The sequence below is a fragment of the Furipterus horrens genome, unplaced genomic scaffold, assembly GCF_987537825.1.
Source record: "Furipterus horrens unplaced genomic scaffold, mFurHor1.1.pri manual_scaffold_1, whole genome shotgun sequence".
NCBI lineage: Eukaryota > Metazoa > Chordata > Mammalia > Chiroptera > Furipteridae > Furipterus > Furipterus horrens.
This window is the reverse complement of record NW_028327171.1, coordinates 1,680,341-1,695,436: the sequence shown is the minus strand read 5'-3', so window position 1 is coordinate 1,695,436 and position 15,096 is coordinate 1,680,341. Positions and strand designations below refer to the sequence as shown.

Sequence of the window (15,096 nt, the reverse complement as noted above, 5' to 3'; positions counted from 1 at the left end):
CACACGTGAGCGAGACCAGAGTGTGGCCTGGAAGGGGTGGGAGGTCCCCATTTGGGAGCAGTCCTTTCAAGAGCCCGATGGGGACCAGGAATCCCAGTCACAGCTCCTTTTCCTTAGAGACCAGGACAGAGAGCTCAGCATTTGTTGTCTCTGACAACATCAAACTGACATCTCACCGCCAGCTGCTCTCGCCACCCCGACCTCAACGCAGGCTCCCGGAAGCCCGGACACACTGGCACAACCGCCCAGGCCGAGGGACACTGCAGCGCTGGCCAGCGGGCACATGCGCGGAGGGGCCGGAGGAGCAGAAGGTGCTCGCAGAGCTGAAAGTGACGAGCATTCTAAAATCATCTCTGCAGCTTCAGTTTTGGCCCCTCCGGCATCAAGTCTTTCCCTAACGCCAACCATGGAAAGAGTGACTTGGGCCAGGCCACCCCCCCCCACCCCCAAATTCCTGGTACTATCCAGAGAAGGACAAACCCAAAGTGATTCCAAACAAGAGTAATATGATTACCTACAACCATAAAAAACAGGAGCAATCAAGGCATCTCCGTTCCCCGAGTGCCTCCCAGAGGTCCTGTGGTGTCCCCAGAAGCAGCACAGACTCCCCATCCCTGGGGGCATTGCGGGGCACATGGGCCTAGAGGCTGAAGCCTAGTGTGACTGTCCTTTGCTGTCCTACAGGGAGGAGCCTGTCTGGGCCGTGGATACAGTCACGGCACAAGGGAGCTCTCCAGTGGGCAGGAATTCTCCTTTGACATTTCTGGTAAAGAATCCCTTTGAGACGCAAATCACGGCCTCCTACGGCATTGGTGATTTGTAGGAATTGGGATGCTCGTGGCTCAGGGTGGCTCTGAGGGGCCTCTGTGACCACAGGTGTGTCTACAGAGAGACGAAGACGGAGAACCACTGGACCACCCTCCAACGTCTCCGAAAGCAGTACCTGCAAGGTGGTGGGCGCCACGCAGGCCAGGTGGTCTTCCCCCCGGGGGGCGGGCTGCTGGGCACCGCACGTGCGGTGGTTGTGCCCGTAGAACGCGGACAGGACGCTGATGGTGGAGTGCCGAGGGCACTGCAGCTGCAGGCGGTCCCCGTCGCAGGCGTAGGCGGTGTGGTTCTGCAGCAGCTTCGTCAGGTAGCCTGAAAAACACGCAGCCGGCTCACGGGGGGCCCGGGACCTCACCGCTCCTTCCCGGCCCACAGCAGGCGGGCCTCGGCCGCTCGGTCGGGAAGATGTGGCCAGGGACAGGCCTGGAGCTGGGCCGAGGGAGCGAGTCTCATTTTTCTGTCTGGGCCGGACACCCTGGTCTGGGATGGCCCGTGGGAAGGCTCACCCTGCAGCGGCACTGAGGGGCTGGCCGAGCCGAGCCGTCCTCAGCAGCCCTATGGAGCAGGGAGGAGCACCGAGTGGGTGCCCCTTGGGCAGGCGGGTGTCTCTCTGGGGGACTCAGGTTCTCTGCTGTCCCACCAGCTGGACCAGGGCCCCATATGGAGGGGGTGCTGGTGTATCTTAGGGATCCAGTGCTGGGCCTGCCTGAGCCCTGGAGAGGGGAGCAGGCCTGCCTGCTCTGAACAGAGGGTACAGAAAAGATGGGGGACTCTGTTAGGGTCAAAGAGCGCTGCCCCAAAGTCATGGTCACCCGTGACCCCAGCATGTGACCTTATTTGGAAACAGGGTCATGAAGATGTGATTAGTTAGGACGAGGCTGTCCTCGGGTAGGGGGGCCTCTGACGCAGCATGACCGGCGCGCTTCCAGGAAGAGAAGGGATGTGGGGCAAAGGCGGCGTGCGAGGCCTGGGTGATGCCGCTGTGAGCCGCGCCCAGCAGACCGGAGGGCCGCGGCGAGGCTGGACACAGCCGGGAGGGATCCTTCCCGGAACCGCCCGAGGCAGCAGGCCGGCCCACACCTTGGGTCCAGACTGCGAGCCCAGCCCCGGATGCTCCCCGCGAATGGGGGCCCCGGCGGGCGGGGCGGCGGGCTGTTTCTCAGAAAGGAAGAAGGAAGGTCCAGCCGGAACTTGGATTCCTTTCCTCCTCCTCACACCTCAGGAGGTCAACGGCAAGGCGGCCTGGAGGGGAGCCAGGGACTTTCTGGTGAGGTGTGTGGGAGATGGCTGGCAGCCCTCAGCCCCCTCGGGGGCGGGGCGGGGGGGCAGTCTCGGAACTGCCAGGTCCCCACACGGACGGCAAGGCCTGAGTGACTCGGCCGGGTTCAGAACCTCCCAGAACCGCAGTGCTCCGCAAAGCTACCTGGCTTTCCCTGGAGGTCGCGGTCCAAGGGACGGAGCTGCCTGGTGTGGAGTAGCCCCGCGTGCAGCGCAGAGCACCCCGAACACGCATCTGGGGTGTGCCCACTGGCCTCACACACGAGGACCATCGCCAAATGGCCCAGAAACCAGCCACCGCATTAGGTCCTCGCAGAGAAGCAAAGTCCAGCTTAAATGCCAGCAGGCGTCAGCACGTGACTCGGGTCCTGCTTGGTGAGGCCACATCCTCACTCTCTGTGCCCCCTGCCAGGCACCAGGAGGGGTCAGACAGAGACGCCGGTGGTCCAGGGCAGGCGGTCAGTGTCATCCGGCAGGGGACACGGGTGGGTCCTGATACAGCCGTGAGTTGGGAAAGTTCCAGACCCCTTTGTGGGGCCTCAGCACTGCGGCACAGCCACACCGGGAATACGGGGTCACCCTGGTGCTGCCCCCAGGCCAGCACCCACCCCGAAGCTCCGCAGCTGGTGCCCTCCTACTTGGGTCTCTTCAAAACCGCCACTGAAGCTGCCTTGCCTTCCCCTTGCCCATCACAGGCACACGCTGGGGGACCGGCAGGCAGAGACGTGAAGCTAATCCTGGGAGCATGACGCTGGCTTCGTGTTTCTGGTGCGGCCACACGCTGCTCCAACTGAACGGGCGCAGTGACAAGGCCGTGGGGGGCGGGGCCACAGGCGGGGTCGTGGTGAGAAGGGCCGCCTGCTGCACCGAGTGCTCCGTGACCCAGACGCTGGGTCTGCCCCGTGGGGCCGCCACCTCTCTTCTGTCTGCCTGTCATGCCGTCTGTCTCCAGGGAGCAGGACTTGGCCTCCATGGGACCGTTTACACGCACACAGCACGCACACGGTGCGGCGGCCCTGCCCCCGCCTGCCGCAGTCACGTCTGAGAGTGACGTTCTGGAGGCAGAAGCTCAAGGCCAAACCGCGGTGGCCGGGGGCCGTCCCGGCCCTTTTGTGCTCTGGGGGCGGGGGCGGGGGAGCCCCGTCTCAGGGCATCAGTCCTGACGGGAGGCAGGCGCCAGTGAGAGTCTCCAGCAGTAAAATTCGTCCACGGCTCAGCCCAGCTTCTTCTTCCGAAGCCTGTGCCTCCGCACAGACGATGAGACAAACTCAGCACTGAAGTGACGTGAGCTACGAAGTCACCAAAAGACACAAAGGAACCTTAAGGGCTCATCACTGAGGGAAAGAAGCCAGTTCGAAAAGGCTACACACCGTGTGGTTCCAACTCCAGCACCTTCTGGAAAAGACAAGGCCGTGGAGACTGGGAAGTGCGGTGGCCGCCTGGGGTCTGGCAGGAGGGCGGGTGGGCACGCGGGGCCCCGGGGACTTGGGGCACTGAACGTGCACTCTCATGGTGGACACACGTCGTCACACATTTGTCAAAACCCACAGGGTGTGCGGCGCCAGGAGCGAGCCCGGACGTCACCTGCGGGATCCGGGTGGTGACGGCGATGTATCAGTTTAGGTTCGTTGCTTGTGACAAATGGCCCTCTCTGGCGATAACGGGGGAGGCTGCGTGGTGGGGGTTGGGGGCGGGGATATATGAGCAATCTCTGAACTTCCTGCTCCATTTAGCTGTGACCCCAAAACTGCTCTAAAAAAGAAAGTAGATGTGAAAGGACAGAAGTTCAAAGGCCACCTGTGCCGCCCAGGCCAGCGTGACCTCTGGGAGGAGCGGGACCGCTCGCAGCTCAAGCTGCTGAGCAGGAGGGGTGCCCCGGTGATTTCAAGGTGAAGGCATCACAGAGCAGGGATGTGTGCCGGAGGCGGCGCCGGCAGAGGGGGCGACGGGCGGGTGGGGGGCTGAGAAGAAGGGCATCTCCCAGGATGAAGGCAAGAGCTGCCGCCCAGCCTGACCTTGAGGACAGGGCAGATGACTATTGACCGGCTCCCAGTCTAATGCTGTCCAGCTTCCCCGTGAGCACATGCGTGAGCTCCTTCCAATGTGGGGGTACAAGCAATACCCCGCGGAGTGCCTGCATCCGTTCCACTGCTGAAACAGAAGCCCACCGGTCTGGGGCTTACAAACCAGAGATGCATTCCTCAGAGTTCCGGAGGCTGGAAGGCCAAGATCAAGGCCCCAGCAAGGCCAAGTACAGGTTAGGTCCCCTGGGGTGGAGCTGGCAGCTTCCCGCGGTATCCTCACATGGTGGGAGGGGCTGGCCCGTGCTGGGTCCCGTTCACAGGACATGAGTGGGCTCAGAGAACCTCATCCATGGCATCTCCACCCAATGACGGAGACACCTCCCACAGGCCCAATTCCCGATGCCATCGCCTTTGGGCGTCACAGTTCTAAAGCAGGAACAGTCGGGGCCCCGAACGTTCAGGCTCTAGGCTTTGCTTCCCCACTCCAAGGCTTCTTGGCTGGTTCCAATGAGGCCCCTTTGAAAGAATGACCGCAGAGACCACTTCTTGCTAACGGTTCTCTGGACCAAGCGTCCCACGCTTCATTCCTTAATACTCTTGGCCGGAGCGCTCACACTTGCTCTGTAGGTGCGGGCATATATTTGCTACCCCGAGAGAAGGCAGGAGTGCACATTCGGCTAAGGAATCAGTTCTTGAACGTGGAGTGGCCTGGCGACGCGCAATGTGGACCCTTGTTAAGCTGGGGGGTGAGTAGGCCTGTCCTCCGCTCTGCGGTGCAGGGCCTTGATCGGCTCGCATTTAACTCCAAGACTCTCTTTCCTGGCAAATGCCCCCCACTACACATCAGCAGAAGCTTCCATGGCTTGAACTTCCCTCAGAGGACTATCCCGGAAGGTGCAGGCTGAGAAAATATTTTTTTCCTTAAGATTTTATTTATTTATTTTAAAATTTTATTCCTTTATTTTTAGAGAGAGGGAAAGGGAGGGAGAAAGAAAGGGAGAGAAACATCAGTGTGCGGTTGCCTCTCACGCGCCCTCAATGGGGGACCTGGGCCGCAACCCAGGCCTGTGCCCTGACTGGGAATCGAACCAGCGACCCTTTGGTTTGCAGGCTGGTGCTCAGTCCACTGAGCCACACCAGCCAGGGCTGGGGAAATCTTAAAGCAGTCTGAATAAAGGCTTTCAGGTTTTCTTTTGTTTAAAGGTGATGAAGAATTCTTGGGAAAGGACCCCCTTTGAGTGGCAGGAACAGTCCTCTGTCCTCAGAAAGACACGGGAAGTCATTCTGGGGTCATCAGCCCATCACATTTACAGGAAAACTTTATACAGAAAGAACCCCGTGACCAGAGCATGACCAGGATGTCAACAACTGACTGTCCCAGCGTCATGGGTGTGTCCCACGTGCTCTGTGGGAGGAAGAGGTGCCGTGCGGGGGAGAGAGGAGAGGCAACGAGAAACGGGGCTGGACGTACCGCCAACACCAGGCAAACACTGCTCTTTGCCCACGCGCACTGGGCGGGCTGGGAGGGGGACAGCAGGAGAGGGTCTCACACGTACCTGGCACCCCGCTTTGTGCGTGAAGCTTTGGGGGGCAGCGTTAATGAAACACCTCATTCTCGAGGGACCCGGCACTGAGTCCTGGGAGCGCCCTCGGTGCTAGGAGCTGCGTGAATGTGATGACTTCAGGAGGCGTGTCAGAATGCCACGCGTCTGCGGGACCCTTCCGTGTGGCAGGGGACGAACAGGGAGTGGGACGGACACCAGGGTTCAGCGCCTGTGACCCTCACCTCTCAGAGCTGGTGTCCCTGTGTTTCCCTGTGAGGGTGAAGGGACATCACAGGCCAGGCACATCCCACCAGCCACTGCACGACCCTGGGGGGAGGTAAGTCTGGATGACGCGAGGTGACCCAGAGCCGCCGCGGTCCCCGTCCCCGTCAGCCCTGTCTGCTCTGAGCACCGCTGGCTGTGAGGTGGCCAACTCGGGGACAGGCACCTGCCCCGCAGCCGCCCGCGTGGCCCAGCCAAAGGCGGATTTAACAGCGGGCCCTGGGCCCCGGCTTCTGAAGGGCCCCGCCAAACCCCAACTTTACACTTTTTCCCAGTGACACCAAGTTTGGTTTCATACGTGCAATTGTAATCATGTACACGTTGTAAACTTGCGGGGCCCTTCAGAAGTCGGGGCGCAGGGTTAGATCCGCCTCTGGGCCCAGCGATGTCCCTGCTGAGACTGGAGGGAAAGGGGCTTCCTTCCTCCTCTCTCCCTCCCTTCCCGCCCCCTCCCCCTCCCTCACCTCTCACTCTCTTCTTCTAAATCATTAAGGTTCAAACGTTACTAGTACTTAGAAGGGGTCCAACGGGCTGCCCTTCTTCCCCTCTTCCTTCTCTGGGCCCGGAACCCCGCACCTGCACCCCCACCCCTCCCCACAGCACAGCAGTGGGCTCAGTCCCCGGGGCACCGGGAGCCCATTTCACAACCTACTTCTGGGAAGAGAATGGAATTCAATTCTATTGTCCTCACCCCCCTTTAGACAAATTAAGTGGCACCCCGTTAATGCTTCAGACAAGAGGCTACACCCTTTTACTCACAAATACTCAAAAGTGTTGCTACATGTTTAAAGTTCTTTTCCAGAAAAGGGTGTTTTTCCTTTTGTGTTTGCCGAGTGTGTTTAGAGAATTGGCAAGAGCCCGGGGCGGGGGGCAGGGGGGGGCCGCCCACGCGGTGAGAGCAGTGAGTCAGCCTCATGGGGGTCAGGACAGGCCACACAGCGGACGAAGGGCTCACGAGGGGGGGCACCCGCACCCCAGAGCATTAAGATCAAAAAGAGAACTTAGACCTCAGCTCCATCCCCATCTCCAAGCCCCGGCTGGGCAGGAACATCTGAGCCTGGGCGCTGCTGATGAAGAGAGCGGCCCCCAGCCACTGGGGGTCCCAGCGGAAGGGCTGGCGGGGCTGGCGATCGCTGCTCCGAGTGCTGAGCTCAAACCCGGTCCCCGCCGACCTGAGGACAGAGGTGCCTGGGAGCTGCTCGGGGCAGGGACAGCACGTTTTCTCCCCGCGCCCGTGGAAGTGGGAGAGCACGCTCCGCAGTCGCCGTGGCCACACCATGGCCCGTGGCAAGAGGGCGGGAGTGGCATCAGCCACCCTCTCAAGCCTGCGTGACGCCCCTTTCCCTCTCTGTCCCTGTCTGCCACCACACGTGAGATACGAGGGACAAGGACAGACTCTGAGGATGCCGGGGATGACAGAGGTGCCCGGGGGGGGAGGAACCTGGTCCCTGAGGGGTGGCACAGAGCACAGCCTCCTCGTCACCTCGCACGCCAGGTCGTGGCCTGAGCGAGGAACAGCCCCCTCTGCTGCTGCGCCACCGACACTGGGGCCATTGGCATCAGCAGCGGGTGAGCCGGCCACCCCAGCGGCGTGGCAGCTGGTGCTGAGCCACGCGGAAAGCGGACAGCGCTGGGAGACGTGCCAAACACAGCTCCCTGGAGGTGATGGTGGTGGTGGCGTCGCCGTGTGGGACCGACGCTCCTCCTTGGCGGGATCATTGCCTTAAGGCACCTCTCCCGAACAGCTACCCCTGAGGTGGGATAAATCACTGAAGAGATAAAGCGATGAGGGCCTCGTCCATTAGCCCACCGGTCCCCGTGGTTCACCACTGACATTTAACAAGAGTGTTTACGGAAGTGGCAGGCAGAGATGGGGGTCCTGGTGGGCGCGCACGGGCGGCCAGGGTCCCACACACCTAGTGCGTTTGGTGGCTTCCCGGAGTCCACTTTCCACCCGCAAACTCCCGAAACCCAGTTTCCCACCCGCTTTTCTCAAGGAACACGGCTCTTCCCTTCGGCCGTGAAACCGCTTGGCTTTCTCCAGCCACACGTCTGCCATTCCCAAGGCAGAGAACGAGACGGAGGCTCCGGGGCAGGGCCAGGGGCCCCGTGGGGCAGGGACTGAGTGGGAGCGGGAGTGCGGGCGCCCGCAGAGCGAGGGCGAGCGTGAGCAGAAGTCCACGGGCAGGAAATCCTGAGTTACCCCCCGGAGCCCCCAGCGCGCCGTCGCGTCGGGTCGGCGCTCTCTGTGTGACGCTGCCGTCCTGTCCGTGTCTAAGACTGCGTTTTCCCGATGCCTCAGCGTCCCCACCAGCAGGCCGTGGGCGGCGACCAGGCGCCCCAGGGTGACGGGGCTGGACGCCCACCACGAGCTCCCCTCCTCAGGCTCCGTGTGACATTCAAAGGCACCAACACACCCTCTCCCGTCTTTGCTTGCGTGCTCCACCTGACCCCCGATAAAGGCGCTGCCGGGGGTCCTCTCCCTCACTCCCCGCCCACTCAGCTGGCCGGCTCCGTGGGCGCTCCTCTCGATGCCCGCTCCTCGGAACGGGGAGTGGATGTAATAAAGCCCGTATTTCCTGTGCCCCCCAGGGTCCCTCCATGGCCTTACTGGAGCGACACTCAGACTCCACGAAGGGGACTTATTCCTGCCTTTACAACGTATATAAAAATACACATATGCAGGGAGAGGGAGATATTGATCCATGGATTAAAAAGTACTCAGGGTCTGACTGGTGTAGCTCAGCAGGCGGGGCATCGTCCCCCAAAGCAAAAGGTCAGGGCACAGGCCTGGGCTGCAGGCCAGGTCCCCAGTCGGGGTGCAGAGGAGAGGCAACCAGTCGATGTTTCTCTCCCTCTCTTCCTCCCTTCCCCGCTCTCTAAAAATAAATAAATACAAATTTAAAAATGACGAAACACGCTGTGTTGGGCCCGAATTGCCATCTTCTGGTCCCACTCACTGTTTTATTTTGAACATGTCTGTCTGAGAGGAGTGCCCTGTGCATTTTCACCCGAAGGTTTCAAATCCCGCAACTGTGAACAAACGCCTCGTTTGGGAACCAGGTCCCGGGCCCAGAAAGTTATTCTGTGCACCCCGTCTGGATTGGGTTTGTTTGAAAGTAACTGGATCAACCCCCATTTGCCCTGAGCACCGGAAAGGATCCCTTTTTCTTTTCTTTGGGATGCAGAGTAACCCCCAAACCTCAGAGCCACCTGGCGATGAAGGTATGTGTGCGGTGCATTTGATAACTTAATGCAACTTTTACCAGCACTTAAAATGCAGGTATGAAATCTACACTCAATCTTTCTTGCTTGGAGTTGGCCGAGCTGGTGTCCCCATCCCGTTACAACAAAAGGCTCTCAGAAACGCTTGGGGAGGCTGACCAACCAGAAGGCCCAGCCAGCAGGTGTGGGGGCGGGCCGGTGCCTTTTGGCTCCAGACGGCGTGGTTCCTGTCTGCCCACTTCTGAGATGCGTAAGCCGATCGAGGTGCGTGGGAGCCGCTGGGGGCAGAAGCACGGCCGCAGGGCCTGCATTCGGTGCTGCCCGCCATTCATTGGGAAATTACACAGGGATTTCCCTGCTCACGGCAATGAAGCTGTTTTTCACTTCAGGGACGGTGTGTGCAGAATAGCCCTCGGGACCCCGAAAAGCTACCTGGAAGGTTGCCATGACAGGATTTAGGGGCCAGCGTGCTCTGCTCCCATACGCAGTTACCAAAACCAGAGCCGGGGAACTTCTAAGCCTTGAAACAAGTGTAAACAATGTATCCCAAGGCTGTGCTTGGAAACGGCCCATATCCGTGACCTCCTGGGTTCAGGGGAGGATTCCCGACAGGTCACGGCACGAACCCCTTCCTTGGTTTCGCCTTAAGCTAAGGGAGCGAACGCCATCTCCTCCTTTGTACTTCGCGGGAACGGGAGGCCAGCAAGTGCAAAGACAGGGGAGCACCCACACAGCGTCGAGGCTGGTCGGGCCCCACCTTGTATCGGTCCTTGCCTGAGGCCCCGCCTCGCTCAGCCCACGGCCTGGCTAACCCGCCCAGCAGGCTCAGACTCAGCAAGCGGCCCCAGAGGCCCACCCGCCTCGCTCTCCGGGGTCTCTCGTGGACTCCTCCATCGCCCGCCCTCCTCCGACTGCCTTCACCTCACCTGTTATTCTTCACCCGGTGCCCGACTTCACGTACTCCGCTGCAGGGACATTGGGACGATTGCGTCACAGCGCGCCCCATGATGCCTGCTTTGCTCATTGCCACCCAGGGGCCTGTTTTCTAGCTCCTGCCTCCTGGCCCTCTTCTGGTGGCAAAGTCGAGGGAAATCTGCCCCGGGGCCTTGGTGTGTGCGGGTGAGGCTTGTCGTTCACAGATTCCGTACCTGCAGATCCGCTAGCACTTACTTGTAAGCCCCGAAATCGACTCGTGCAGCGCTTTGCTGACCCTCCCTGACACGCATGGAGTGCGGACACGTGAGTCCCCGGTGTGCCCACGGTCCCCTGGAACTAACGAGGGGGCGCTCTGCCCTCTCCTCTCAGCTCATGCTGCCAAGTGCGTTTTCATGGTCAATTTCAGGGGGCCACGCGTTTCACGTTTTCGTGAAAAATAAAACACAACAGAAACACACACGTGCACCTGTGGGACGGCGGCAACGGTCACGAGACGTCTCGGGTGGTGAGATGTGCCGGCAGCACACGGGGAAGTCAGAGCTCCGCCCCTGCAGGTGCCGCCGCTGCGGGCGGAGAGCAGCTGACACGCGCTGCCCCCCAGCCTGAGCCCCACACCCACGGTCAGGGTTTCAGCAGGGCCGCACCCTCAGATGGCCCAGGGGGTGGGGGGGACCTGTCCCTGGTCTCCCGTGGTTCCTGGCAGTTTTTCGGCTGGTGGCAGCAGAACCCTAATCTCGTGTGTCCTCCCGTGAGCACCTGTCTTCACGTGTCCCCTCTTCATAGGGATGCCAGTCACCATAATAATGTCGTCCGAACCCGCTCACCTCTGTGAAGACCCTGTCTCCAAAGAAGCCCCCGTGCAAGGGACCTGGTCAGCACTCCAACGGGTCCAGAGTCACCTCGGTCACGGTCGCCCCCTGGGGCGGCGACTTCGTTCAAAGGCGTGAGGAACACACCAACGAGAGGCAATGTGAGTCTGGGGAGCTCAAGTGCGCTGTGACCGCCCTCTCCACAACAGCGTGGCACTTCTCCAGGAGCCCAGGGGAAGGTAAATGCACGAGGTCAGGCAGGGGACAAGGGACAGAAAGTGACACATTTTGAGAAGGGGCCAAAGACAACCGTGGACAGAAATCCTGTGGGCAGAGGCAGCGGAAAGTGCTCCCCGCCCAGTTGCTGCTCAGGGGCTGCGGGACGCCCCACGCAGCAGGTGGGCACACAGGCGGGCACACGGGTGGGCAAAGGTGAACACCGGCCCCTCTCCACCTCACCCAGTACCCTGCTCCCGACACACACACGGGAGGAAAACCAAGCTTTAACAGCTTATAAATCACGTAACAGGCTTAACCTGTGCAGTCTAAACGTCCTCGGAGCCAGCAGCGGCGGGGAGGCCCAGTGCTGGGAAACGGTGAGAATCACACCTGACCCGAGATAAACAACAGAGGACAAACCGAGTGACAGGAAGTGTCAGCCTGGGTGTCACTTTAACCGACATTATTCCTGGGACTAACTTGGAAGTTGGGATATCCTCCCATCTCAGAAAATGGCAGGTGGGGCTGTCAGGTGGGGAGAGCTCGGGAGGAGAGCGGCTCTGTTCCGGACGGAGGACGGAAGGAGGACGGACAGAGGACGGAAGGAGGACAGACGGAGGACGGAAGGAGGACGGACGGAGGACGGACGGAGGACGGACGGAGGATGGACGGAGGACAGAAGGAGGACGGGAGAGCAAACACGGGAAGCGTTCGCACCGCGCGGCGGGTGGCCCTCAGCACAGCCACGGGCCGGCAGCTTCTCGCCCCTGCATCTCCCCAGCCCGCAGCCCCTTCCAGCCCAGCGCCCGTCGTTTTGCCCCCGTTCCAGTAGCAGCGCTGGGGCACCTCCTGTGGATCCCAGAACCTGTCCTCCCTCCCACCTCCTGCCTTCAGACTGGCTTAAGGTAAGTTGCTAAGTAAAATGACAGGTGACTCTGCAAGTGTGGCCGACGGGCATCTGGACCCTAAGAGGCCCGCGCCCGCCTAACATCCCTGTTCGCCTCGTTGTAACCGGGCAAGCGCACACATTCCTCCTGGGTGCCCGGCATGACGCCTCACCGCCGCAGCAGTCCTGCCCAAACGCGTGAGAATGTCACCACAAGGAAGAGCCGGCAAACACAGACCACGGGACGACCGCCACGCGACCGTCTTGCCGCCGCCAGGGCCCACGGCAGGAAAGAGGAAGACCAGGAACTGGACTCGGTTTTGAGGAGACAAACAAGACGTGGCCCTGAACACAGCGCGTGACCTGGGTTCTCTCTTGCTCTAAAGTGCGTCACTGGGACAGCTGGTGTCGTCCACTCAGGGTCTGCGGGTCAGAGAGCAGCCCAGGGCAGCTCGTGGTCCTTAGTCACAACAGTGTCCTTGCGCTCGTGTATAGCAGCGAAGGACATTTTATCTGTAACTCAGAGAAAAACAAAGTGGAGGCAGGAAAATGGAAACACCTGGGGGATCCAAGGGAAGGCCCCCAAGAAGCTGTATTCTTACAAATTTTCTGTCTGGCAAAATAGTCAATAAACGTAAACATTTAATAAACACAAAGATTTCAAAGCGGGCGGTTTTCCCAGCGGGTCCCGACCTGGCTCCCAGTCGAATCGCCTCAGGGGATCCCCAAGTGTCAGCGCCCAGGCCCGGCCAGAGCGGCAGATCCAGGGGCCTCGGGAGGGCGGCAGCCAGCGGTCTCTCCGAAAAGCGGCCCCAAGGAGAGTCTAGCGTGAGCCCAGAGGACTCAGGAGCCGCCGGCGGCTCCTGGCTTTGTCAGGTGGAGGGAAGCCCTGGGCTGGGGTCTTCCTAGGCCCTCTGTCTCCTCCTCTTGAGAGCTGATCCTCGAGAGCGCCTCCCCTGGAGAGCGCAGTTCTGGGCCCAGTCTCGGTCCTGCCACCAGTGAGCTGGGGGACAAGCTGGCCAGGCCACCCCTGTGCCGGCCTGGGCTCTCAGCCGTCAGATGAGGCTGAGCGGGAGCCGCCCGAGGCAGAATGAGCCACCGGAGCTGGAGACCCGGCTCAGCGGCCGGGACCCCGGAGGCCCCAGGGCCCCGAGGTGGGTGTGCACAGGGTGCACCTGCAATCCTCACGACGCCCCGGGGGCAGGTTCCGTCACAGTTTTGGTGACTCCCTACAGCCCTCTCCCTTGACAAGGACAGGAGTCGGGGAGGGTTCTCGGCAAGGGGCTGAAGGGGCAAGAGGACCCTGATCCAAGTGGCAGGGAAGCAAGCTGGGGCGGCCCTGCTCCTGAGGGACAACTGAGGCACCTGCCGCTGGTCCCTTCCTGGGACAGGCCTGGCCGTCACCAAGCGGTGGGGTCTGAGGCTCCACCCGCCCTGGCCCCAGACCTCAGCCTCTGCCCAGCTCTGGACTCCTAGGCTCTGCTCAGCCTTCTGAAACTGGCACTTGGAATGGAGGCCCCGGCCACACGTGGCTGCCGGGCACAGAGACATGCTGTACACGTAAAACCCACGCTAGGCTTCCAGGTCTTCGTGAGCCAAGAAGGGCAAACACCAGCTCACTGTCCATTTTCACAGATACTGGTTGACACGCATGACGAGGCTTTGTATACATTGGGTGAAATAAGTTTTTCTACGATCACATATGTGGATTGTGTCATAGTTCTGTTGACAGTTCTGGTCTAAGTCTGCAGGTTGTCCTTCTGTGCCTGACTTCCCTGACAAGAGCTGCATTGCAGTCCCGTCGAGGAAGGATCTCGTGGGTCACAGCGCCAGCCCTGGGCCTGGCTCCCCGGAACGAGAGCCGCTGCGCCGGCTCCCCGTGGCCCACAGGCCAGCACGTCGCTCCTCCCCACGGCCCCGGAGGCGCAGATGCTGCCGGGACGTGTCCACGCCTCACGGCTTGCTTGAGTCATGACAATTATATTAATTTCCACCTTCACACTCGGCGCTGCAATTTTAACCCGATGTGTGCGGCGGGATCGCACACACTTGCCGTCTGAGAGTCACATTCTCAGCACATCAGGGGACACCTACTCCACCTAGTAACCTGCTCGCCCACGGAGAGAGAAGCGTGGGTGACGAGGACAAGCAGTGCAGAGCAGACGCTCATCGAAGACCCGAAGGCGGTGAGTGACAATCCCCCTTCCGGAAGGTTCCCGCAGTTCCATGGAAGTCTGCCATTTGGGCTTGCTCCACATGTCCCTGTCTGACTGCCTCTAAGGATGAGAGGCCCCTTGGTGCATGTGCGTGTGTGTGCATGCATACATGTGCATGAGTGTGTTCGCTACACAAGGCAGGGCAATGAATGAGCTGCGACATCCCCTTCGGCCAGGCCTTCCTCACAGTGACAACCTGGGCCCGGGGAGAGCGAGGTGGGTTTGTCTGCGCTCCGTTTCCAGGGACTGTTCTCCTCGTTCGTGGTCTGACTGTATCGTGGGCCCACCTGGTGCAGTCCATGTTGTGTGTGTGTGGGGGGTCTCCCTGTTACATTTCTCATTATGGAGAAAAGCCTTAAATTCAGGGGCTGTCCAGGTCTTTAAGGGAGTTTTCTGGAAAACAGGAGGAAGTAAAGCTTGTTTTGCTGGGGACCAGTGACATTGGATGTAGGACCCAAATGACTGGTTTGGGTAAAATGTCAGTCCCTCGACGTGGGTTGGCGCTGGGCACCATGGCAAGAAGTTTTCCCGCCCAGAGCTTGCGACCTATTCACAGCTCAGCTGACTCCAGGGGCTGGCTACGTGCTCTGGTTCTCTGTAGTGTGGCCTTCACTAATGAGAGAAGGCGCAGACACAGAGGGGAAAACGGGAAAACAAACGTGTGATGAGAAAAACCCCTGTTTGCTGTTGAATGTCCTGGGAAGGAACTGACTAGGAGAGGTTGTCTTCATGGCAGAGTTCTTCCTGCTGCGTTTTATAGCATCTGCCCCCAGGAGCAGATGCCGAGGCCCGCGGTATCTGGGACCGGCAATCATACCCACAGTCTCAGAACTGCATGAAAAAGAGAGG

At 60.5% G+C, this 15,096-nt stretch overlaps 1 protein-coding gene across 4 annotated transcripts in view; it reads right to left on the bottom strand.

Annotated features, from left to right (window-relative positions):
* EVA1C (eva-1 homolog C) overlaps nt 1-15,096 on the bottom strand; it is a 55,544-nt gene that overhangs the window by 28,753 nt on the left and 11,695 nt on the right. For all 4 annotated transcript variants that reach the window (XM_090271418.1, XM_090271415.1, XM_090271416.1 and 1 more), the window contains exon 2: nt 944-1,140. In XM_090271418.1, coding sequence (XP_090127544.1) covers nt 944-1,140 — 197 coding nt within the window. The remainder of the gene's footprint in view (nt 1-943; nt 1,141-15,096) is intronic.